Source organism: Phyllostomus discolor, chromosome 14 (assembly GCF_004126475.2).
Source record: "Phyllostomus discolor isolate MPI-MPIP mPhyDis1 chromosome 14, mPhyDis1.pri.v3, whole genome shotgun sequence".
Taxonomy (NCBI): domain Eukaryota; kingdom Metazoa; phylum Chordata; class Mammalia; order Chiroptera; family Phyllostomidae; genus Phyllostomus; species Phyllostomus discolor.
In genome coordinates this window covers 41922002-41948612 of record NC_040916.2, presented here as the reverse complement: position 1 = coordinate 41948612, position 26611 = coordinate 41922002, and the positions used below count along the sequence as shown (strand labels likewise).

Here is a 26611-nt window from a genome sequence, read left to right as displayed (position 1 = left end):
GAAATAGAGAAAATATTTGACTGCTTAGCAGTCTCTTTGTACAATTTGAGACTAATATAAAAAGCTATATTTCGTACCCTTCAGATGGCTTCGCCTTTCTTACTTTATTACAATTTAATGTGGGTATGAGAAACCTCAAAAAATATGGTAGTGGGTGGACTGGAGAAATCTTCAAGACGGATAGTGAACCATTTGTTTTTAAAGGAACTTCAAAATAGATTTTTCTCTTCAGCGTGTTTCTTAAGCATACTTAGGATAAGGGATAGTAAGTACAACAGATCTTGATAGGAAATTCTAAAATACAAAGTAAAGTTTTCATTATTTTTTTTTCAAGTATTCTGGAATGTAGCCAATCCTAGGAACTTTTTTTTTTAATTTTTAATTCTTAAAAATACATTTGTTGATGCCTGGTCCGATTTAGTAGGAGAACATGAAGTTTTCCTAGAGATCCTCTTGATTTCCTGGTTCTGGACCCGGGACGAATGCCTGCTGCAGGGCATCTGCTCTTACGAAGCCTTTGACTCAGTCACTCACTCAGCACTTCGCTGCCCACAGCGGTCAGGGCTGGGTAGGTGTGGTGCTCCTCGTAACCAGCATGGAAATGCGCCATCAAGCAGTGCCATTGTAACCCCGCCTCCCATTCCCCATTCCTGAGGACCGTCTCACATCAGCGCCACACGTGTTCTGTGTGAGGTTTACTGAAAAGTGGGTTATTTGTCAAAGAAAGGCTTTCCTTAAAAAATGAGAAAGGAATCTTCAGTCTCTTAAGTATAATCTAGGGTCCGTCTTCCATAGAGTCACTGCTTCAGTTTCTATGAAGATACAGTTAGCCAAAATGAGGTCGAGAGTCTTCCCTGACGCCGATCAGCGCTCTCTGCACTTGGCATGAAAGTGCTGGCATTTAGAGTCGGTGACTCGCCCTCTTGGTCACGAACTGAATGCCCTGAGGACCGTGACTGTTACAAGCCTTCACACTCAGGCATGTTACGGAGAAGACTCATTTCTGTCACAGTTATTAAACTCCTGAGTGGTCATTCGGTTTATTGGGTAACTCTGTATTACCAAGATTCAGCACACAGGAGGATAATTCAGTCTAACAAAAATGAATCTGGGCGTCACAGTCAGATAGCTGTGCATTTAAACGCAGGCTCTTCTAGTGACCTGAGTAACCACAGGTGACCTGAGGTGAGGTACACCACCTGCGTGAGCCTCAGTTTCTCTTCTGTTAGACAAGAGTGTCACCCGCTTCATGGCACTCTTCAAGGACATGAAGGGGTAAGAAAAGAAAACACTGATGAGGTTTCCGGCATGCAGACTCCTCAGTAAGTGGTACTGCGATCAGACAATGATGCCCTGACCGCTGCTGCCTGCAGCACCCCATCTCCAACGGTTCCAGGGGAGCTGCCCTGGCCCGTGCTAGGCACTCTCCATACGCTGCATCGCCGACGTAAGCCCTTTCTCTCACGTTCCTGTCAGAGCGATCCTGTGACTCAGTGTGCTCGTCTTTTTCTCTTCCCACAGGAAAACGGGCCTTACTATACGTCGTATCCCCCATCACCGGATTTGTGACCGGCCACCTCTCAGTGCTGCTGGTTCCCGAGGACATCACTGTCTCCCGGACCTCTGCCTGCTGAAGTGATGCTCATTTCTGCTGGACACGCCCAGAGAGCCTTTTGTCCCCACCTCTCTGGTATTTTTTTATTGACCGTATATTTTCTGGCACACAAGCAATCTGAAGACGGTAGACCATTCTGAATTGCACACTTATTTTCAATTTGTATATTTGTATCAAATGAAGACGCTCATTTTTAGATGGTGGTTAATAGAGATTGGGGGGCAGCTTTTGAGTCTCTCCGGTTTCCTGTGAGGACCCTGGGTTCCCCGTTAGACACACCACCAGTCCTGTTCCTGTCGTCTCTCGCCGCTGCACGCTGCCCCTGTGCACTTAAGTCTGTCTCCAAATACATAGAACCCGTGAACACCGACTGGGTGCATTGTCGCTTCCGATCCTGGCGTCGTGTTTCATACAGGTAATGTGGCTGTGATCAGAGAGCAGTGTCGGGGACCAAGGATGTGGAAATGTATCTTATCAGAGGCATCAAAATCATGAGCAAAATATAGGTCTTAGAATTTCACTGTACCATTAAGACAGAGTTTTAAGAACTGAAGTTCCTTGGAGCATATGATTGTCAAGATTATTCTGGTCTCAGCAGTGGGAGAAACAGGAAGACAGTGGGCATCTCCAGCCTCTTGGCTGCACTCGTGGGGGATGTGCTCTCCTCACTCGAAAGGACTGTGTGTGTGAGCGCTCCGAGTGTGGGCATCTCCTGCCACTCGATCGGGGGGCCTCTGGCGAGTGAACCCCCCGCCCCCGGAGCCCTGGACGGCCCTGTTGGGCTGCAGAGCCGCCCCCTTGACGGACGCGTCCTGCTTGCCTGCGCCAGTGTGAAGAACATGCTAGACCCCTTGTGTCCTTCGGGCTCTGTTTGTGCCTCGGCTGGTGTGCAAATAAAACTTAGGATCACGCCCCTGCCTCACCGAAGTGCCAGGAGGATAGTGTTTAGAAAGGGCGTGCAGTGTCTGGGTGAGGAGGCCGGGGAGTTTCTGCAGTGGGCTGTCTCCGGTCAGCCTTCTCCGTGATAGCAGCTGTGCCTGAGGGAGTGCTCCGAGCCCCTCCTCCTGTCCTTGGCACCTTTGGAGTGACTTTTTCCCCTTGGGACAAGAGTTCGAGGGAAATCTCAACCTTGGGGACCTCCTCCCCGCTTTGTCCAGAATTCCTTTTGGCCTCCTCCTCCCCCAGCGCTACACTTTAACAAGAGGCATCTGTTCACCGTTGCAAGCTTTTCTTGAATTAAGGTCAAACCATTATCATTTCCATCTGGGTGTCTTCATGTTCCTTTTCATTCTATACCCCGGCATCTCCTTCACTGCAGCGTGTGCCCTGGCATTTTGGAGAAGGAAAGGTAGAAGTCTTCTGTTCAGCGCGCTCAGGATTGCTGCTTCCAAGGCTCCTGTTCCCTGTGCCCACATTGCTGCTTCAGTGGAAGTAAAAGAAACACACCCCTCCTCACTTACGATAGAGAAATCCCCTACAGTTGCGTTAACTGCCGCCTGTGTTTTCCCACGTAAACAAGAAGGGGCTTTACGTCACTCAGATGAGCGCTCCTCCGCATGGAATGGACACAGTTTCCTCCTGCAGGAAGTAGAAACCCCTTGTTCTCGCATGCTTGCTTGCAAAGGACTCCTGGCGGCTCAGGTCCTGGGGTCCAGTGGGCCAGTCAGGTGGCCGGCATTGCGCTTCCTCCCATACAGTCTTTCTTTAGCCCCTGGAGCCTCGACCCTTAAAGATCTGAAAAGCCAGCTTCATCTTCTGCAGGCAGTTGGTAGGTCATGTCCGAGGCACCTTTTCTCTAAGAGCAGTTACAAAAATACGCCAACTTTGCTTTGTTAGAGCTGGACGTGGCTACCTCTCAGGGGCTCCTGGCCTGGATCATGTCCTCTGTAGATAACAGAGGCTGCAGGCCACTTCGCCATTTGAAAGGAAGCAAATTTGTATGTACCGTTTCTTCTAGGCAATAATTTTGCAAGGATGTTCCCTTTGCTGTATGTAGAGCAATATATTACTGCTCGGCGGCACAGCAGGAGTCCACGTACACGGAGGTTCTAGGTCAGTTGCTGTCCCAGGGCGTACAGGTGGCACAGGGCTACACACAGACACGTCCGCCGCATTTCCCAGTTCAGTGGAGACTAGAGATAAGGGCTGCTCTCCTCACTGAGACGAAACCCACCCGGTATGGAACCAAGTTCACGCTCTTAGAGCCGTCTGGAGTGGAACACGACAAAGCTTCTCAGTGAGCTCACGTCCCAGGAGCGGGGCGGGGCGGCCTCGATGTGGACGTGATTACCGCTCAGTGTCCAGCTGCCTCTGTCGCACTGCGGGGCCACGGCGGAGGGTGGAGGGGTGGCGGGGCGGGGACCCGCCGGCATCTGGTGTTCATCAGAGCACCGCCAGGCCCTTAATTCGGTTAGCCTTCGCTCATGCCCAGTGCTGCTGGAACCGAGGAGACCACTTACAAAATATTAGGTTATTTCGTTAAGTCACGCAAGGCAGAGTAGGGTTTCTGAAACAAGCACATTCCCTGCTTCAGCGTATATCCGGATCCTTCGGCTCGTCTGTGTCCGGGTTTCCTGGCGGCAACCAGAACCTCTTGGAAGAAGCTTAGTCTTTATTAGACTCTTAAGGTTTCAAGACCAAAGAGGTTCACATTTTAAAGATTTTCTTTAATATATTATCATTTCATTGGCTGGTGCTCTTTTTTTTGTTTTTTGTTTTTTTTTTTTTAAGGATACTCCATCTCTAGTAGTTTGAGAGTAATCGAGATTTTCAGGATATTTTTGGTAAGAAAAATGGAGGTAGATTTTTTATAAAATATCTAAAATCAAAAGGATTAAAATATCTCCTGTTTGTAGAGATGGATGAGTATAATCACTTTAGTGAAAAAATGGTTAGTCTATTTCTACCTGTTTTATATTCATTGAGATATTGTTTAATGAATTCAAACTGTAGATAATGGTTTAAACTTTTCTTTGCAACAGTTAATAGGAAAGCGATCAAGTGTAGTTTCAGTGCTAGCTAAAAACTACTTTTTCTGTTTCCCTTGATACATTGTGTGTATTATGTATATAGAGTTTAAATTGCTTAATATATGAACAGAAATTATTAGAATTTGAAGTTGCCCTGGCTGGTGTGGCTCAGTGGATTGAGTGCCGGCCTTTGAACCAAAGGGTCGCTGGTTCAATTCCTAGTCAGGGCACATGCCTGGGTTGTGGGCCAGGTCCCCAGTAGGGGGCACCTGAGAGGCAACCACACATTGATGTTTCTCTCCCTCTTTCTTTCCCTTCCTCCCTCCCTTCACCTCTCTCTACAAATAAATAAATAAATCTTTTTAAAAAGTAGAATTTGAAGTAGTAGAAAGAGAGTTGTGTGGTTCTAGGAGCAGTGGAGTGATTGTGTGACAGACCAAAAGGATAACAAGAGAACATCTAAAACTCTAAAGCGAGTGCTGGCCAGTGAGTTTCAGATTGTGCTTCTCTTAAGTCATCGTCAGTACAATTAACAGGCATGGGAGGTTGTTTTTTTTTAGCTGTACTGACAGTTTTGTTACATGCCTCAGGGTATGTGATTGATTCTTGGCTTGTGATTGGCTGAGACCAGGAAGGATAAAAGAGGGTTCTACCTGTAATCTAGGTCATATCAAAAAATAAATAAACTCAAATTGTAAGGACTGCCTAGTAGTCCTAACCCCCCCACACACACATGTATATTATACATACACACAAAATAATCTGCTTTGCTTTACATTCTTTGAATGTGATTTTCTATGGCCCAGATGTGGAGAAAATAGAGCAATAAATTTTTGATTCTACCAAAATTGCCGTTTGATAGTATCATGGTCATTATAGATATTAGTGGCTCTCTTGGATATTAGTTAACTTTGTTTTCTGTTTCCAAGAACAGTACCTTTGAATCTTAAGTACAGCATGCCCTAAATGTACAGAACTACCGAGTTCAAGAAGAAAACAGATATTCTGTAGGTGAACTACACTAACAAAATCATAGCTACTGAATGTGAGCTAGTATTTTTGTTTAACAGTTAAAACTAATACATTTTATATACACAGGCACACATTTTAAAGTGTGTTTCACCCTGGCCAGTGTGGCTCAGTTGGTTGGAGCATCATCCCATAAACTGAGAGGTCGTGGGTTCAATTCCCAGTCAGGGCACATGCCTAGGTTGCGAGTTGGCCCCTGGTTGGGGCACGTGCAAGAATCAGCCGATGGATGTTTCTCTCTCACATCACTGTTTTTCTCCCTCTCTCCCTTCCTCTCTCTCTAACATCAAAAAGCATGACCTCAGGTCATGGTTAATATGTTTCATTAGTGCAAGCACGCGGTCATCGTAAACTGATCCGGGAATTGGTCAGGCCAGATCACGTGGACCAAAACATTTCAAGAGCTTAATGTACGTGAGTGATTGTGATTGTTCTTGGGCATAGGAGACCAAAAAATGTTTCGATGCACATGATCTTAAGATTTATTTATCCAAAATTCAGAAAGCTTTTGTGAATATTTTTTATTTAAAAATACACGTTAGTCTTTCTGAGTTGAAAGATCCCTTTTCAAGAGGTTCCCACTCTGCAAACACAGCCTATGAAGAACCAGTGTTAAACCGATCATGTTTGTGTGGAATTCCAGAGGGCAGTCCTCGGCCATGTGTGTCTGGCATTTCTCTAATCACCAGAATTAACCAGCAGAATAGTGCGTATGCTGCAAATTTTACCATCAACCTCCTCTTTGGAGATCTAAAGTAGTGCTTCTCCTACCTTAGTGTGCATATGTTATGTCAGCGGGGGATATATGGAAATACAGCTTCTGATGCAGTAGGTCTTCGAGGCGAGCCTGGATTCCAACAAGCTCTTGCATGACATTTATGCCCCTGCTCCCAAGACCACACTTACTGTGAAAGCTCCTAGACCATGTTGAGCTGCCTTACTTTCCCTGTTTTGAGGCGGAGACCAAACTGTCATTGTAGTTCCTTCTGTGGGCTGGGTGCTCATGTGCTGATTATCTCATGTCGTCCTCCCGCAAACCCTGCGCGGTGGGCGGTGGGTGAGGGGTTGTGTGAGCTACTGGAGCCCACACACGCAGCCGGTGCAGTAGAGAGCCGTGTTTCTCAAATGGAATATGGAGACATCCCCTCAGCTCCTGAGTTTTTATTTTACTTATTACAATGTTACCTAAGTGTATATGAACATAAAGCTGCATACCTCTTGCACAAATCTAAAACCGAAAGAAGTTTACAGATCAGACATAAACAAAACTAGGAAACTAATGAAACTCAAGATAACATTGATTAAGGACGATGGGTGAGGATGCTTTGCCAAAACGCAGCCGCCACGTGCCCACGGTGCTGCGTGCTGCGGGAAGAGTTCTGAGTTCAGCATGAGGTCAGCGTGCGTGTGCTGTCATGTGCTGTGGCGCTGACTCAGTTCTCCCACTATTTTTCTCTGTGCCGACTGTTGCTGTCATTTGCTGGGCACACAGTGATGTCATTTGGTCTTCATCTGGCTGGAAAGCACTGGCCCCCTGTCGAGTCAGCCTCTGGTCCGCATAAGCCTTCCCCAGCGAAAGCAGAACCGCACTAATGCGCCAGCGCATGCTAATGCAGACTAGGCACCGACGTATTCTGGTAATGCTTGATTTTAAAGCACTTATCCAGAGAATTCAGAACATGAATATTAACTATTTTTTTAAAAACTTTTATCAACATGAACAAATACCTAATTCTCATAGCAAACTCATGGATTCCCCTTCCCAAAACACACACACTTACATCCCTCTCTCTCTCTTTCTCCCCACAAGAATTTTTTTTCATTTTAGTTAAGTTTATTGGAATGACATTCGCTAGTAAAATTCTATAGGCTCCAAGTATACAGTATGTTAATACATCATCTGTATATTGCATTGTGTGCTTACCACCCACGGTCAAATCCCCTTCTGCCACCATGTTTTGGACCCCCTTTGCCCTTTACCCCCTCCCCCACAGCCCCCTTCCTTCTCGTGACCACTGTACTGTTTATGTCTGTACATTTGTTTTCCTTGTTTGTTCATTTGTTGCTTTCAGCTTCATATCCCACATTTGAGTGAAATCATACAGTCCTTGCCTTTTTCTGTCCGACTTACCTCGCTTAGCCTGATATTCTCAAGATCCATCTGTGGTGTCGCAGATGGCAGTGTTTCATCTTACGGCTGAGTAGTATGTCACTGTGTGTATGCGCCACACTTGTTTCCAGTCCTCTGTCAATGCCCACATCAGTTGTTTCCATGTCCTGGCCACTGTAAATAATGCTGTAGTGAACAGAGGGGTCATACATCTTTACAGACAAGTGTTTTCAAATGGTTCAGGGAGACAGCCAGGAGATCCCCACCAGAACCCGTCAGGCTGGTTAGCAGCACTGGGGCTTCGGCTTCTCGCATATCCGGGTCCAGACCTTGGGCGTGTCTCAGCCTTTTCTGAGCTTCGGTGTTTGCAAATATTAAACAGGGATAATCATACTCATTGAATAATTGAGAGAAATGCAAAAATGGTCATGAAACATTCATAATAAGTATTTATAAATGGCAGCTACTATTGCCTTGATTAGAAATAATAGCTAACGGCCGACTTCTGGCCGAGATGGAAGCATAGGTAGATAGGCTTCGCTTCCTCGCACAACCAAAAGAAGAAGGGCAACAACTAATTTAAAAACAAAACAACCATAACTGCCAGAAAGTCAAACTGCATAGAAGTCCGGCAATTAAGGAGTTAAAGAAATATTGAACCAGACTGGTGGGAGGGGTGGGGATGGGCAGCTGGAGTGGAGAGGACTCGAAGCAAGGAGGTGGACGGAGCAGCTGGACCAGGTGGGCAAGGTGGCTGCTGACAGAGGAAAAGGGGAGGGAAAAATGGGACAACTGTAATAGCATAATCAATAAAATATATTTTTAAAACAAGAATCAAAGAAAACTTCCCTAGTTTGTTGAAGGAAATAGACATGCAAATCCAGGAAGCACAGAGAGTCCCAAACAAGATGAACCCAAAGAGGCTTACCCCAAGACACACCAGAATTAAAATGCCAAAGGTTAAAGATGAAGAGAGAATCTTAAAGACAGCAGGAGAAAAGAAGTTAGTTACCTGCAGGGGAATTCCCATAAGACCGTCAGCTAATTTCTCAAAAGAAACTTTGCAGGCTAGAAGGGACTGGCAAGAAATATTGAAAGTCATGAAAAGCAGGGTCATTATAGCTAAGGTTGCTCCACCCAACAAAGCTATCATTTAGAATCAAAGGGCAGATAAATTGCTTCCCAGACAAGAAAAAAAACTAAAGGAGTTCACCATCACCAAACCATTATTCTACGAAATAGTAAAGGGACTTATTGAAGAAAATTGATGGTTGCTGGATGAGAGGGGGGTGTGGGGGAAGGGGTGAGGAGGTGAGGGGGTTAGGAAGTACAAATAGGTAGTTACAGAATAGCCATGGGCATGTAAAGTACAGCACAGGAAACAGAGAAGCCAAAGACCTTACATGCATGACCCATGGACATGAACAATGGTGGGGGAATTGCCTGAGGGAGTGGGGGATGCTGGGTGGAGAGGGGAAAGGGGAAAAATCAGGACAACTGTAGTAACATAGTCAATAAAATACAATTTAAAAAAGAAAAAATAGCTTGAACTGAAGTAGGGCTCATAACCTACATCAAAAAACACTGCTGAAATGGAGAAAATCGGGCAGATTTGGGCCTTATCTGTACATGTGAAGCCAGAACCATTGTCTTATGCTGGGATATAGGATGAGGCTCTGAAGTATCGCGTGTCTTCTGCCTTGGTAGCCCACACGTATGGATGGAAAGGCATGCATTCATTACATCCAAGACCTTATAGATGGGGGAAGAGGCTGGATGGAAGAAGAATCAGTAATACCCACAACATAGATTATCACTGTGCTTCTATATAAAACGGCATAGAGGGAAATATTTTTAAAACAGAGCAGAATTCAATGTCAGCCTTATTTCAGGTGTCTCTACTATTTTAATAGTCTATGCAAACATGATATAGTAACTAAAGAATTTGATACATACCATCCTTATTTAAGAAAATAACTGAGTTTGTCTTACCTCTCCTGGTATTTTCTCCCTTCACCCAGCGAGAGAGGAAAAAAGCAAGACCATAAAAAACCCAGCCTGCTGGTACACTTACTCATTTTTCAGAACTCCAGAATTTAGTTTAGAAAACTAGGAAAAGACAGAAGACTTACTAAGTAGCTATTTTAAAAAAGTTAAAGCAATTTTTTCAGATATATTTCACAGGTAAAATTTAAGATGTTTGCATACTGTTTTTCAGAACTGTCAAGGACAATCAGGGTAATACAGGTTGGGGGAAAGTTCTTTTTCTGCAAAAGCTGTATCAGGATTCAGGGAGAGTTTCAGGTTCTCATTAGTTACAGATCGTAAATGTCTAAGATAATGTGCAAATTGAACCTAATGGTTCTCATATCCATTACTGGACCACAACCTAGCATGACAATGTAATGTATTAATAAAATTTATATTTATTTTGTGTCAATGTGATTATTAGCACATTCATACAACTGTAAAAAGTAACCTTAGTCCTTTCCCCTCCACAGAAACATTAATTTTATGACAAAATTGAGAAAATATAATTTAAGATCACAAAACATAAGCAACTGATATTGATTTGATGATCTATATTAAATTATTTTCACATGAGCTTTGGACTCAAGACTTGGATTTGAATCCTGATTCTACCTTTGAATATATAAAATAATATAAAGAGCATAGCAAAACATTAGCAATTACTACTTTTTTAAGGATACTTTATCAATTATGCTATTACACTCTCCTGTTTTTTCCTCCCCTTTATTCCCCACTGCACTGTACCTCCCCCCTTCCACCAGCATTCCCGCACCTTAGTTCATGTCCATGGGTTGTACAGATAAGTTCTTTGGCTTCTACATTTCCTATACTATTCTTAACATCCCCCTGCCTATTTTCTACCTACCATCTATGCTTCTTATTCCCTGTATCTTCCCCCCATCACGCTGCTTCCCCACTGATAACCCTCCATGTGATCTCTATTTCTCTGAATCTCTTCCTGTTCTAGTTGTTCAGTTCATGTTTGTTTTTGTTTTCTTTTAGGTTCAGTTGATAGTTGTGAATTTCTTGTCATTTTACTGTTCATATTTTTTATCTTCTTTTTCTTAGATAAGACCCTTTAACATTTCATATAATAAGGGTTGGGTGATGATGAACTTCTTTAACTTGACCTTATCTAGGAAGCACTTTATCTCCTTTTCCATTCTAAATGAAAGCTTTGCTGGCTAGAGTCATCTTGGATGTAGGTCTTTGCCTTTGGTGACTTTAAATACTTCTTTCCAGCCCCTTCTTGCCTGCCAAGTTTCTTTTGACAAATCAGCTGATAGGCTTATGGGAACTCCTTTGTAGGCAACTATCTCCTTTCTCTTGCTGTTTTTAAAATTCTCTCCTTATCTTTAATCTTGGGTAACTTAATTATGATGTGCCTTGTGTGTGCTTCCTTGGATCCAACTTTTGGGGAACTCTGAGCTTCCTGGACTTCCTGGAAGTCTATTACCTTTGCTACATTGGGGAACTTCTCCTTCATTGTTTGTTCAAATAAGTTTTCCATTTCTTGTTCTTCCTCTTCTCCCTCTGGTACCCCTATGATTTGGATGTTGGAAGAGTTAAAGTTGTCCCAGAGGTTCCTAAGCCTCTCCTCATTGTTTTTGAATTTTTGTTTCTTCATTTTGTTCTGGTTGAATGTTTATGTCTTCCTTCTGTTCCAAATCAATGATTTGAGTCCCGGTTTCCTTCCCTTCACTATTGGTTCCCTGTACTTTTTCCTTTGTTTCACTTTTTATAGACTTCACTTTTTCCCCTATTTTGTGACCATACTCAACCATTTCTGTGAGCAGCCTGATTACCATTGTTTTGAACTCTGCATCTGATAGGTTGGCTATCTCTTCATCACTTAGTTCTTTTTCTGGAGTCTTGATCTGTTCTTTCATTTGGGCCATATTTCTTTGTCTTGGCACACTGTTACATTGTGAGGGGTGGAGGCTTAGTTATTTGCCAGGGCAGGGCAGCCCAAGTCACTGCATTGTGGCGCTGCCCGTGGAGGCGGAGTCTGATAGGAACTAATGTGGCTTGCCCGGCTCTCTGCCGTCTTTCAGTCACTTCCCCCGCTACCCACCAGCAAACTGGGCCCTTCTGGTGCTGATTCCTGGGCGGGCGGTTTTGTGTACATTCTAGGACCCCATGGGCCTCTCCAACAGACTCTCCTGTGAGACTGGAAGTTTCTCCCGCTGCCTCAACCCTCACAGTTTTTGCAGTTGGAGGTTTTGAGGATTTAGTTTCCCACTCTGGAACCCTGGGTTGCACAGTCTGCCTCGCTCCCCAGTTGTACCTCCTGGTCTATCCACGTGTGAATGAGGGACCGCTGGCTGCCGCTTTGCTGAGCGTCCTCTCCACCCTGGCTGCCTGTCTCCACCCCTCCTACCAGTCAGAATGAATGTTTCTCCTTTAACTCCTTGTTTGTAGGACTGCCATACAGTTCGATTTTCTGGCAGTTCTTGTTATTTTTTGTTTTTAAATTTGTTGTCCTTGTGATTGTGCAAGGAAGCAAGTATATCTGCCTATGTCTTCATCTTGGCTGGAAGTTGTCATTATTTTTTCAAATAAATTTCCAATTTCTTGTTCTTTCTCTTCTCCTTCTGGCACCCCTATGATGCAAATATTAGACTTCTTGAAGTTGTTCCAGAGGCTATTTATATAATCCTCATTTTTTTGGATTCTTGTTTCTTCTTGTTGTTCTGATTGGTTGTTTTTTGCTTTCTTATGTTCCAAATCACTGATTCGATTCTCAGCTTTATCCACTCTACTGTTGTTTCCCTGTAAATTGTTCTTTATTTAAATTAGTATATCCTTTGTTTCTGACTGACCCTTTTCTTATGCTGCTGAGGTCCTCACTAAGTTCCTTGAGCATCCTTATAACCAGTGTTTTGATTACTACATCTAATAGATCACTTATCTCCATTTCATTTACCTCTTTTTCTGGAGTCTTGATCTGTTCTTTCATTAGGACAATGTTTCTTTGTCTCCTCGTTTTGGCAGGTTGCCTGTGTTTGTTTCTATGTATTAGTTAGAGCCACTATGACTTGGTGTCTTGGTAGCATGGCCTGACGTAGTAGGTGTCCTGTAGGCCCCAGTGGCAGAGCCTCCTCTATCACCCAAGCTGGGTACTCGAGGTGCACTTTCATGTGGACTGAGCATACCCTCTTCTTGTAGTTGAGCCTTGATTGCTGTTGACAAGTCAATGGGAGGGATTTACCCAGGCCAGTCAGCTGCAAGGACTGGCTATGACTACTGACCACCAACCTCCGCCCTCCATGGAGGATCAACCATGCAGGGGCAGGGTGGTGGTGCTTTGATGTGGTCCGTAGCTGCCCACTGGGTGCACAGGCCTGGGGTTTCCCACGTGGCACAAGGCAGGGTCAGCCCCAACCTGTGTTTTGCCCAGGACCACCCTGCCTGGGCTATAAAGCAACCTGCGATGGTTGCTACTTGTGCTGGGCTTGGAGATTCCCAGGAGAAGCCAAGCTCCTGGACCTGGGCTGGCTGCTGCTAGTTCTGGTCCTTGGGCTCACTGAGGGCAGCTGTTGCTTGTCTGATAGGATTTAGGAAGTTGTGAAGCATGAGTCAAGACCAGCCATTCATATGGAAAAGCGGCTTGGGTGGGTCCATAAGTTCAGTGGGGGGGCGGGAGCGGTCTCGGAGGGTGGGGGGGAGTCTCAGGGGCTCTGCAGGGCTGGGCAAACAGTATTAGCCAGGCTGTGGGAGTCTCAGATGTGGCACCAGCTTGCTGGCCCTGTGGGGGTGGGTTCAGAAAGGGACAGTGGCCTCTGTTTGCCTCGATACGGCTGGGGCTTGTCACCAGACAACACAGATTCCCAGTGGCATCAGGCTGGCCTCACCACCTAGTGCTACAGCTCTTTGGTTGAGCTGTTTGCACAGCTGCTTGACTTTGACATTCCCTCTTCTGTCCTCTAGAGTTTGTTTTTTTAATTTATTATTCATTGCTTATTTTTTATTTAAGTTGCACTGGCTCAGCCAAGTTCCAAGAGAGGACCAGAGTTCAGTAATCAGCAGGAGGGGTGATCAGTCATCACTTCAGGACTGAAAGCATTTCAGGGTATGAGGTACATGTTAAAGATTTGAGATTTTGTTTTATACCCAGCTATCCATTCATTGCCCCACCTCTTAAGTAAACGTTTCTTGTTCCAGCAACATTGAACAAGAAGGCAGCGTTTCAAACCATCTCTTTGCAAACCAAGTCCCATTGCGAACATGCTCATCTGAGAATGATGAGGCAACACCACCTGGGAGCCGCGGGCTGGCGGTGCTGACTTGTCCTGGGCCAACGGTGTGCGCCAGGGTGGGCGCTGCCACAGCACTGAAATGACAGAGGTTCTTGCAGGAGAAGCTCGACTCTTACCCATGAGCCTATTTTTGTGTCATTTACTTTTATAGCACAGAAATTCTCTCCTTCCCTTGCCTGTAGATCCGTAATCAGATCACAACACAAAGAAACTCTGCACTTAGTAGCAAAGAGAGTTACTGAGCATCCGTGCACTAGCTGGAGTGATGCTGTCTGCTGTGGCAAACTGAGCATACATAGCGACGACAACACAACAGGGAGGGATTTCCCACATGAAGTCTAGACGGACGTTGCTGATGAGAAGCCGCTCTTGCCCTGACGGGTGTGGCTCAGTGCATTGGGCAGCATCTCTCAGAGCAAAGGGTCGCCGGGTTGATTCCTGGTCAGAGCACACATCTGGGTTGTGGGTCAGATCCCCCCCAGGTCGGGGCATGTAGGAGAGGCAATCAAGTGATGTTTTGTCTCTTCCCCTCTCTCTAAAAATAAGTAATTTCTTTTTTAAAAGAGAGAGAGAGAAGCAGCTCTTCTCCAAGTCCTGATTCAGAGACCTAAATGCCTACCACTTTGTGGCTCCTCTATGTTTTCATGGCTTTCAACGTCTCTGCTGTCCCCCTCAGGCTGGCAGAGGAGGAGAGAACTCTGAGGACATCCCAGGAGGTTCTCACCATCCAGCCCTGGGGGTGCACGCACCACTCCCCTTGGTATTCCACCCTCTAGGGCTCCGTCATGGGGAGACCAGGATATGAAGGCCTGGGAAGAGGACAGGAATTTTGTGCTGAGCCTTCTGCAAGATCCCAGTGTACTAGGAACCGGGAGAAAAAAAAAATGGTAAAAGGTACATTCCAGTTACGTAGGGAGAAATTACTGTGGAATGAAAGAAATCCTCCACCGAGATAGACCAAACGTCTAAGAGGGGCACTGGCCCAGGATCACAGCTGTGCCTGCAGCAGAAGCCCCGGCACAGCTGTGGACGTGCTGGGAACCTGAGCCCGCCCGCCGCACCCGGAGCTCCCTCAGGGGGAGTGCGCAAGCTCCGAGGCTGACGGCAGAGGTGCCCTTTACTCAACCTGTGATCACCTTACTACGCAAAGTCAAGTCTGTGCAGCAGGAGCATTGACTTGTTAGAGATGCGGGCTCTCGGGCCCGCCCAGAACTACAGAGCCGGACAGCATCGTATCCAGGCTGCTGCTCTGTGCCCACAGGAAGGTTTGAGAGTCGCGCTGTAAGCCTGGCTCTGGCACTTAGGGAGTGTGACGTTCCATTGCTTCACCTCTCTGTCCCTCCCTCCACCTCTGAGTCTGTAAAACGAGAGATGACTGGATATTGGGGTGTCTCTCTAGAGGTAGTGAACACAAGCGTTAAATAACCCCTGACACTCGGTGAGCATCGCCTTGTCACGTGCTAAGTGTTTACCTTCTAAAGTAACTAAGGAGGTACCACTTTTGAACTGTGACTGTGTGGGCTCATCCTCTTTCAGCCCTCCTGTCACAGTAAGGACTTGGAGCTCTTTGAAATGGTCTTGAGATGTGTTTTTTTTTTTTTCATTCACATGTTGAAGTGTTTGTTCCTTACAGATGAGCAGGCACAGGAAAGTAACAAAGTCAGCAAACTGTGCTTGTCCTAGCAAGTCCTCCTAGACAGCAGCTGTAACGTCAATCAACGAATGACCGAGTTACAAACTTAAATGTATACAGTCCACTAATTTGCTGAACCTGGAGACCATCCACTAATTCGCTGAACCCGGAGACACATTAACTGCTTATTGGGCTTTAATCATAACCTGTGGTGACCTAGATTAATTGAAATAGCCAAACAGGGTAATTTACATCAAATGATTTTGTTCAACCAGAAAATAACCTGATTTTCAGCTGTTTGGAAGTGGATTTTAGTGTATCATCTTTCTGCCTCAAACCAGGTGTATCATTTTGGTGCCTCATTTAGTAAGTATAATGCATGCATGTTAAAGTTGCTTTGCACTTTACATAGTGATTTACATAAATTAGTGTCTCAGGATCATCCTTTTCATGCTGTTTCATCCGTCGTGCTGGGTAGAGAAAGCTCTCAAAGATTGGGCTGACTCTGTACCGCCCACTTCACTTTGGCTTCTTTGTCTTCAAGTAAATTCCAGTTTTAAATTTCCAGCTTAATTACTGTATATTGACTGATGTCACGGGTGGTTTACTTTAGGCTCATCAAATTCTCTAAAGCTGGGTAAGAAATTGAAAGGACTTAATTCTTGTGCCCTTCACACAGGGAGAGGAACCAGCCCAGCAACATTCACCTTTGAGTGCAAATAGGAATAAGGCACAACCTTTAACCTGAACTGTTACAATAAGTTATACCATTGGTTGGTTAGGATCATGAGTCAGTGGGAGCTTTTCAAATGGAGGGAGCTCCTTTCTGTTTCCGAGTCAGAATTCGTGTGCTCTCCAATGCCTTCGGACCCTGCTCCTTTCCCCTCCAGAGCGAGGTGCACTTAAGGTTTGGTCCGTGAGGCTCAGACATGCTGCACAGATGTTTTCTCTGTACAGTGCTCAGGACAAGACCAGGGCTAAGTGGTGTGCGCATTTCTGGTTGGATCCATCTGATGACTCAGAAAAAGCTGTCCTAGCAAACTCAGTTTCGAGCCTCCCGGAACCCCCAGGAGAATTTCCCAAGCAGTGGGAAAAAGGCAAGAGTCTCAGTTTTTAGTTCACAGTAGTAGCATGGTGTAAGACAACTCTGCATCTAGGGTTTTTTGTTTAAGATTTTGTTTATTTATTTTGAGAGAGGGGGGGAAGGAGAAAGAGAGGGACAGAAACATCAGTGTGTGGTGGCCTCTCTCATGCCCCGTACTGGGGACCTGGCCCTGAAGCCAGGGAATCGAACCGGTGACCCTTTGGTTCACAGGCCTGCACTCAATCCAGTGAGCCACACCCACCAGGGCTGTTTTGTTTTGTTTTTACATTTGTAATAATTTATTGTGATATGTACCAAAATCAAATTATAATGTCCTGCATTATATTTTTTTCAGTATAAAAACTCCTAAGACACATGCCTATGTCTATTAATCTTATGGAGCATATCCTTTTTTGCTCTGTTCATTTTGGTTTCCTCCTCCCTTTTTTTCGTGGCTTTGTTGAGATGCAGTGAGAGTGTTATAAACTGATTCATTTGAAGTGTGTGGTTCGGTGTGTCTGGTGTTCTCTCCGAGCTGTACAGCCGTCACCACTGTCTACCTCTAGAACGCCTCAGCACCCTACAAGGAAATGCTCCTCAAGAGTCAGTGCGCCACCCTCCTCGCCCTCCCCCCTGTGTCGGGCTCTCCCCGCAATGTACCCTCCCTTCTAAGACACCCGTCTGTGTTGCTGGCAGGACGGGCCAATACACACTTGTTGAATGAATGAACACCCACGTGGGGCTCTAGCCATGGGTGCGGCTGGGGAGTCATTGAAAGGGCAGCGGGATAGGTGTTAAAAGGCTGGATTCAAATCCTCACTAGCCACGTTGCCCTGGGTTCCGAATCAGCCCTTCCATGCCTCGGTTTCCACATCTATGAAACATGGATAGCAATCTGTCCTTCACAGGATGGTTCTGAGAATCACTTGAGAACATATGGTCACAGCATATTGAATATTTGTCAATGAAAGGGAAACCCCTAGTTTGTTGACCCAGCGAACTGTGTAGCAAATAGTCTCTCTGCTCACCAACCTAGGGGTCCAGAGACACAGCATTTTCCCATGCCTGCATCTCCCCAATGTCCTCCCTCAGAGAACAGAATTCTAGAATACAACTGCTTCCTTTGCCTTACCTCACACCTGCTGCCTCTCCTGTTCCTGCCCAGAGCTATTTGTTGCCCCAGGGGATGCCGATTCTCACTGTGGGGCCCACACGTCCCACAGAGAAGCAGGCACTGTCCATGGGCTGTGAAGCACCCACCTCCTGGGGTGGGTTGCCAACCCCTCCTCCCTTGCTCCTTTCCTTTGCCGCGGCTGCGGGAACCTGCCTCGGGAGAAACCCCCTCCACGAGGGTGTACTGCCCACCTTAGGCTCCTGGCAGCCTAGGCCAGATCCCTGGGTCTCAGAAAAACTAGGGGCCTGTCTTTTTCTCTCCTATAGCTGTCACCTGCCATCCCCAGAGTTGCCTTAGCAGATTTGCTATGCATGCATTGTACAGAAACTGTTTCTACCCAATAGCAGGGAAGCAATAGCTATCATTTACAGGATAAACATATCATAAATATATTGTCTCTAAACCTTACAATAACTTTGCAAACTAGGTATTTTCCCTTATTTTACAGAAGAAGAAAAGAGTATCTTAGAGAAGTAAAAAAATAACAAAAAACTATCCATAAGATAATATTAGGGAATAAGCTTAGGGAAGGAGAAGATTGGGTGATTCTGCCTCCACAAAGCTTCTCACTTGAAGCCTGAGATTGCACGATCCGTTAGGTGGCACCGGTCTCTCATCAAGAAGCACCGGACGCGGTTCAAACGAATCACAGCTCAGCAGTTGGCTCGCTTTGTGAGGTTGGACTCGCTGCTTCCCGGCCTCTTTGATTTCCAGTTCTCTCCTAGGTGAAGAGTATTTCTCTTAGAATTATAAAGATCAAATGACTTAATACTTCTGAAATTCTCATAAATGTTAGCCGTTGCCTTATTTAAGTATTCTAATTGTTACGATCAAAGTATCTGACTCCATAGATTTCTCAGACACACTCAGCTCCCTGATTTTAAACGAGGTCACGTGACCAGTTCAGAAGCTGTGTGATTGTATTTGCATTTAGTGTGTCTTTCCCTCAAGAGAAAACGACATTTCAGGTGAGGGGCTGGCAAGCTGTTTGGGTTGAGAGCTCAGACAGTAAATATTTCGGGCTTTCCAGGCCACGTGGTCTCTTGTCCCATGGAGTCAAGCACGCTGCTGTAGCCGCAGACAGTTCTCAAGCAAATGGGTGTGCCTTTATTTAAGGAAACTGAAATTTAAATTTCAAATAATTTTCAAGAATAACAGAACATTATCTCACTTTGTTGCCAGCTGTCTAAAAGTGTAAAACAAAACAAAACAAAACAAAACACTAACCTGGAGAGCCATATAAAATCAGGCAGTGGACTGTGGTTCGGCAACTCCTGTTTTTCATAATTCATTGTCTCTCCAAGGCTGATGAATCCCAGAGCCCTAACTCGGGGAAAACAGTGAGGAGGAGGAAATGCAGGCCAGTTGCTCTGTCAGCGGCCCAGACCGTGGCTTTTCGACACACTGTGGCCTAACGATTCACGCCACCCTTGGAGCCCAACCTTTTAATCTACAAAAATGAAGGAGTGGCCCCTCTCTGACCCACACCTGCCTCCTGGCGAAGGGAGTTTGACAATCATTATCGTCATTGAACTCTGGGTGCTAGAGTTTTGCATTACTTTAATTCTCAGCCTCTCATTCCCACGTTACATAGGAAGTGATGGAGAATCAGAGAGGAAGTTGCCCTGCTCGCAGTGGCGGGGCCCACACCTCCGCCCAGGTGTCTGACTCGCCCTTCCCCAAACCCTGTCCATGGAAGGCAGGGCCCCCAGAGCAGGGGCCTCGCTGGACACGCCCTGTGCCGACCCGGCGCCTAGACCCGCGCCTGGCCGAGCTGGCCTGCAGTAAGTGTTTGTTGAATGAGTGAACGAGTGCATTCTTCTGTTATGCCGGTAGTTCTCTTCTTCGGTCAGGGACGCCTTTGAGAAACAATTTAAAATTCTGGACCCTCTCTCCAGATCAGCCATCTCAAATGGAAAGACCTTGTGTTGGGTGTTCGGTCGGCTGTGGAAAGACGGCACTCCCCACAGACTCTGAATAACGTGAGTTAGGATTCTTTTCACGAGCACAGAGACAGGATCCGGGGATATCTTGTTCCTTTCATTTATTCAAAATCAAGCTCCTGGGCATTTGTTTAAAACTCTTGATTCCCTTAAAAGTCACTTTCTCGGAAATTACTACTACTTACAAATGACCTTTATGAGACCCAAGTGGCATGAAAAGTGGGAAGCCGCGGCCCGTGAAAATTATCGTGCAATTTTTGTCTTCAAGAAACACAGCCGTGAGGGAGACATCTGCCCTTCACACCTGACCAGAATCTGGCAGCACCCTGCGGCGGCCCGCGGGGCCTCGTCCTTTCCACACGCCTTTCCTTCTCCCCTCGTGCCGCATCCGGGCGACCAGAGGGGGCGCTAATCTTCAGATGCAACGGAACTTGGACGCTGCTGGCATTCGGTCTTCTCTCCTGTGAAGCATCTGCTGTTCACACGCCAGATCATTTACCTCGGGACCTTGAGATCCTGACTCACCCAGATACATAGGAAGAGTAGGGATATTTTGTTTTCACAGAATGTCGTAAAAACAAAGTCTGCTGTTTATGGAGACTTAGAAAACACCAAGGTACCGCCTTTGCCTACTACTCCCTTCCCACTTTATTTTACTGCATTTTTTTCTACCACCTGCGCCAAAAAAAAAAAAAGTCCCGTTCTAAAACCCGAGTATTTTCCTTCGCTGCTGCTGGGACAAGCCACTCGATTCACATTTTGGTCCTGCCTTGTGGATTGATTTTTCTCCATGGCACTGTTACTGGGGCTCATATTCAGCCACACCAATTGTGAAAAATACTGAAATACATCCACGTGAATGGGCAGACAGCTGCTGCGCTGAGCCCTCAAATACCTTTGCCGCCCTACTTCTCCAGCACATTCCCTAGATCCGCCCACAGTCCAGCAACTAAAGGGTGAATGCCCCCTGCCCTTCCAGGACCCTCCCCCAAGACTTTGGCCAACACCTCTCTGGATTGGTCTGTGCCCCTGCGTCTATTCATTACCATAAAATTTCATTCATATATATGCAGTTTACAGGAATGACTAAGAGCAAGCTCTAGAAGCAGCAGCGCCTCCTTGGGGAGCGACTCGATGATTCACAGGAGCAGGGAAGACATGAGTTAAGTGACTCCTGAGAGCATCCCTTTTGTAGTCAGCCAAATGGTCCCTCCTTCAGTTCACAGCCTCGCTTCACAACATTAACTCAGTACTTCGCTTTTCTCCAGGAAAGGTGGCTGTAAGGGAGGATTGGGTTTCAGGTCCCAACGGCCTCATGAATGACCAAGTGCTAGACCTGGAAGCAGAAGCTAGCCATCTTCCATGAAGCCGGCAAGGCCTGGGAGTCCCGGGGAAGCCTCTGGGGTGAGGAGGTCTTCCTGCCGAGGAGTTTGTGCAGTCTTTGGGGATGAGGCGGCTGAGTCGCCTAGAGTAACTCACAGGAGCCAGGAAGCCTAAGTGGCCAGCGCTGCTCCTGTCCACCCTGAGAGCTGGGCCTCTGCTCATGCAGGAGAGGAAGAGTGAGCTCTTGCAGAGGCTTAATACCCACCAGCAGGGCTCCTCGCAGGTAGGGCTCACCTACACACACCTGGGCTGGGAGGCAGAGGAAACGTGCCCATCACATGATCTCCGCAGAGCCCACACCTCAGTGTGGCGCACCCTGAAGGGTTCTTTAGTGCCAACTGCCTTTCCTTAATCGCCTCCTGGGACTGTCTCTGAACTCCTCCTGAAGCTGTTTCCAGCCTGTGCATGTCTTATTTCTCTAACTTTGCTCTGTGATCTATAATCTTCTATTTGTTCTAAATTTGCCTTTTTCATGGTTCGAAGAGTACTTGCAGCCATAGCATTTTACAATCTCCCCACCCTCAGCACTCCTGTCTTTATTAACCATCGCAGAAGAACATAGTGCTTCTCTAGCCCACGCTCCTGGGGGACTGTTACCCACTGGGTGAGCACCAACCACCTTTCGGGGTCCGTGCCTGTTCGTCATCATGCCAACCAGGTTCTGGCTCGTCTTCCCCTGGACAGCAGCAGTGAGGTGAAATGAGGTGACGCTCCGCCTCCTCAGCCCGCGAGTGCTGTGAGCCATTTTCTCTTCATCGTCTCCTGAGCACCATATGCTCTGCATTTTTGTTCTTTGTTGATCTCACCATTTGCAGTGGCTCCCAGTGGCGTGCTGAAGCGCTAGCCAGTGCTCCCCAAAGCAAGAAGGCTGCCATGTGCCTTATGGGGAAGATAAGCACATTAGGTAAGCTTCACCCAGGCATGAGCTGTGAAGCTATTGACCATGTGCTCAGTGTTAACGATCAACAATACATATTACATACAGAATCTTTGAACAGCAGCACACATAGAACAAAGTTATGGTTTGACCAGATGAAAATGTTGTGGTCTGCCCTGGCTGGTGTGGCTCTGTGGATTGAGCGCTGGCCTGTGAACCAAAAGGTCACTGGTTTGATTCTCAGTCGGCGCACGCCTGGGTTGCAGGCCAGGTCCCCAGTGGGGGCCCACAAGAGGCAACCACACATTGGTGTTTCTTTCCCTCTCTTTCTCCCTACCTTCCCCTCTCTCTAAAAACAAATAAATAAAATCTTTTCAAAAAGGAAAGAAAGAAAATGTCATGGGCTGAGGCTTGAAGGAAACTCATCTTGTATTTCTCCTAGAGAAATGTTTTACTATTCACTAATTTAGTGCTCACAACAACTTTATAGAACATAATTGCTGCACCTAATGAGAACTGGCCGTAGTTGTCAGCAATGGCACCCACACCACTGTGTTTGTCCCCTGAAGAGTTAACAGACACAGATTTGCCACCTGCTCAGAGAGGACTGGTTGGGCAGCCGCTGTGCACGGCGCTCTAGACACAGCCTTGCTAACAAGGTCATAGTCCTCAACTACATGCATCCAGAATAGCCTGGTAGGAGATAGCACATTTGAAAAATTTCTTGCAAACAGGTAGGACGAGTGTGAATCTGTACAGACAAAACCCTTAGCCAGGGGGACCAGGAAAATGTCCGTTCTGCCAGCTCCTGCCCACTTCAGTCCTTCTCCATTGGCGCTAAAATGTGCTCAGTTGCCTGCAAGCTCCCCTTCCCTCGGTCCTGCGTCCAGGGAGAGTCTTGATGGGAAACACGTTGGTAGGTCCTTCTCCACCCCTCAGATGTCTGCAGAAAGCCTAGTCCAAGTGTTGCAGAAAGGTCATGTTCTGGGTGCTAACTGACTTCAGCTGCTTTTATTGCTGTAATGAGAAAGGCCATGACCTTCTGGGCTGAGCAGGGAAAGTACTGAAATCTAACAGTAACAGCTGGTGTGCCCCGTATTTGCCTAATTCTCCATGGCTGCCATATGGTGATATATACTTATATATGGTGCTATGCATACACACACGCACACACACACTTATGGAGAAAATGAATGTTAGATAAGCTTCATTCTGGCATGAGTTATGGTATATTGACCATGAGCTCAGTATTAATGAACCAACAATGTATAGTACACATAGGCATACATGTATAGTGACACATGCACACACATATATATGGTGAGATTATATATATAATATAATACTTCCTACTTAATCAGGGCTAGGCCAGGATTCTGGATTCCCTTGCTGTACATTTTGCTACTTTCCATATGATTCTGAAAATCTTTCTTGTCCAGAACTTGCTGTGTTGCATTCTGTAGTCTTTCTTTAAATACTAACATCTGCCCTTTGACCTCCTTTTGGGACCACATGCACATTCTCAGAGGGGAGCCAACAGCTGCCCCCCTGTATTTGTGATAATTTGGTCACCCTTGAACCCTCCCAGCAGGGTGTGGTCAGCAGGAGGCCAATCCGTGACTCGTGGGATCTTGCTTTCATCTAGGTCCTTTCTCATCTTGCTGGCCTGTACCGTCCATCTTCTGTGCAATCCAGGTTAGTGTGGGACCCCTGTGGTCGCCTACAGACTGGTGACCTCCCTGCTGCTAATTTCAGAGACTTATTTGTCACTGTGAGCAGCTGCTCTAAGTTCAAGCTTCAAAGTGTAGAATCTTCGGCAGTTGCATTTCTTTGGCTGCAGGCATTTCTCTACCTGTTTGCTACAACACTTGGGGAGTCCTGGCCGTAATCACATGTGCCAATCTTCACCAATTCTGCAAATAGGCCTTTGGGTGCCACCTGCTGCAAAATATTGTCTTCTCAGTGCTGCAGTTACAAAAGGAGTTTTATTAACTTGCTGTGTGGGATTTGGGGAAAGACCACACGCCACCTAGACTGCACACTGAAGCAGGGCCAACTGCTCAACACCTGCTTTGCACACCACAGGATCCACAGTGCTGAGCGCAACATCTGCCTGAAATGTGTATTCTTTTCACTCGCTGATTGGGGTAAGCATCACCTGAGACTCTCACTTGAATTACAATTACTTCTGGGCATGACATTATAAATATGTACTCCCTGACTACGCTACATAAATAACCCCAAACAACCTCCTTATTGTTGGACATATGGGCAGTATTGAACATTTCATACCATTTTTATGTTTTTCTTGACTCTATATTGTAATGTTACCATGTGAAAAAGAATGAGGCATGCACCTATAAAACCATGCATTAAAGAGGAGGCAGCAAAATCAATGTCTTGCCCTGGTTTAAATATCTAGGTACCTAAATGACTTTTGGTATTGAGTGAGTTATTTATAAAGAAGATTTAAAGGATGGACATATTTTTTTTTACCAAAAATGCATTCTTTGGCAAGTGGGAGAGTGCCTGTTCCAGTTTAGAAAGAAGGCTTAAGAGTGGGCTAGGTGTTAGGAGTTGAAGATTTGTTTCCTTCTTTTTCTTCTTGTCTCCCTTGTTCAAAACACTTAATTTGGTGGAGTTTACAGGAAGAACACAAGCTCTGAAGTTAGAAGACCTGGGTTTGAACCCCAGCTTCTCAGCTTTCTTACCTATCTGTCATTAATCTCTAGGCTTCAATCTCTTCTTGTAATTTACGACCTCACAATGTAGCTGAAGGTAAATTGTAGACTATGAAGAACAATATCCGACTTATAAAGTATCATCATCAACACATCTTTTATAAATCAAGACGATAAACCCCTGGACTCTGGGTATTGTAAGGACTTAGCAGAATTATATCTTTTATAATAGGCTTGGCCTCTGCCTGCCCAAGTCTAACACAATAAATGTAAGGACTTAGCCAAGGCAAATTCCTGAAAAGAACACAATGCAACAGAAGCAGTTCACAGAGTCCTATGAGTTTTGGTCGATGATTACATCCTGCTGCAGTGTTAGCAACAGTTGGCAACCAACCTGAAGATAAAGGAAAGAAGTGATGAAAATGTCAAGATTCCTCAAACAGATATGTCATGAAATGAGTTGGAGTCGACCAGGACATTGTGTTCAGCAATAAAGGCCAGGGGACTTGGCCACCCCCTTCCCAAATTGTTATCTCATTTGAAGAACCTCAATTTGCTGTGAGGTATTGAAAACAAACACATTCCATCAGAGAGTCGTTGGTGAGTCCTGACCTTTCTTCTGCATGACCTGTGGACAGGAATATTATACTGTACTTTCTTGTCTTGTGTTTTAACGTTTGTTTCCAAATAAACATTTGGGATATGCAGTGTGACAGTTGCAGTGGAGCGTTTAAGGAGACTAGAATTTTAATTGAACTGGAGGCTATCCCAAAGAGGCTACATGGTGATCACTCTGCACAGGGAGTCCGTATTTAGTCATGGTTCTAGTGAGGTGTGACCTTGTATAGATTTTCCAAGAGAATCAGATTTGGGAGTATGGTGAACTCCATTGAGTTCTTTAACATGTCTGTGAGCATTCCTATGGGCACTCCTACGTTGAATGTCTTAAACTCTCTTAGCTCCAGGTGGGAGGAAGGCACAATGGAAAAGAAAATACGTGTTGTCTCTATGTTCCGCAGGAAATTTTGTTGACAGAAATCTGAGTCCAGCTCAGTACATGGTTCCCAAAGCACTTTATCCCACTGGGCAAACCAAAAGGCTCTGCAATCTTTTCTCAACCTCTTAGAAGAAAAACTAATATTCTGCCCCAACTTATCAGGTTCTGACCACTGGCCACACTCCCCCTGTCATCCTTATACACATGAGCACACTTAAAAAATGGCTATGTGCAATAGAAAAAAAGAAAAACTAGTATCAACAAACCAACTGGGGGTGGGGGGGAGTCAGAGGGGGAGGGGAAAGGAACTAGTAAGAAATGGAAGAAGGCGGATGGAAATGAATTACAAGGGAGAAGGAGTTTTCCTGAACAACATGCTGTATCAGAAGATGGCTGTGGCCACATCAAAGAAAAACTTCCGATAGCTCCCTGTCTTCCCAGGGCTCACTGATTATAGGACCCTCATCAGTGAGTCTGGGGGAACAAGTAGAGGTATAAGGTCCCATTTTTGAGCACCCTCAATTTTGCTTCACAGTCCTTTGAGCTTTCTAAAACTGTGTTCCCACCTTTTGTATTTAAAATCATCAGACTGGATCCAAGATGGTGGCTGGGTAGGTGGAAGGTACACTTACCTCCTCCTAAGGACCAAACTGGAATTACAACTAAATTATAAATCATCCTGAATAAACAACTGAAGACTAGCTGAAGAGAAATCTTATAACCAAGGATTTACAGAAGAAGCCACATTGAGGCTGCTCAAATCAGGTTGCCCAGGGCCAGTCCCAGGCAGCATCTGACATTGACCAGCAGCAGAGCCACTCCAGAG

General features: G+C 45.8%; 1 protein-coding gene across 1 annotated transcript in view; it reads left to right on the top strand.

Annotated features, from left to right (window-relative positions):
* Window positions 1-3108, top strand: part of GDAP2 (ganglioside induced differentiation associated protein 2) — a 60390-nt gene extending 57282 nt beyond the window's left edge. The window contains 1 exon segment of the mRNA XM_028502752.2: window positions 1522-3108. Coding sequence (XP_028358553.1) covers window positions 1522-1569 — 48 coding nt within the window. The 3' untranslated portion in view covers window positions 1570-3108.
* The last annotated feature ends 23503 nt before the right edge of the window (window positions 3109-26611 follow it).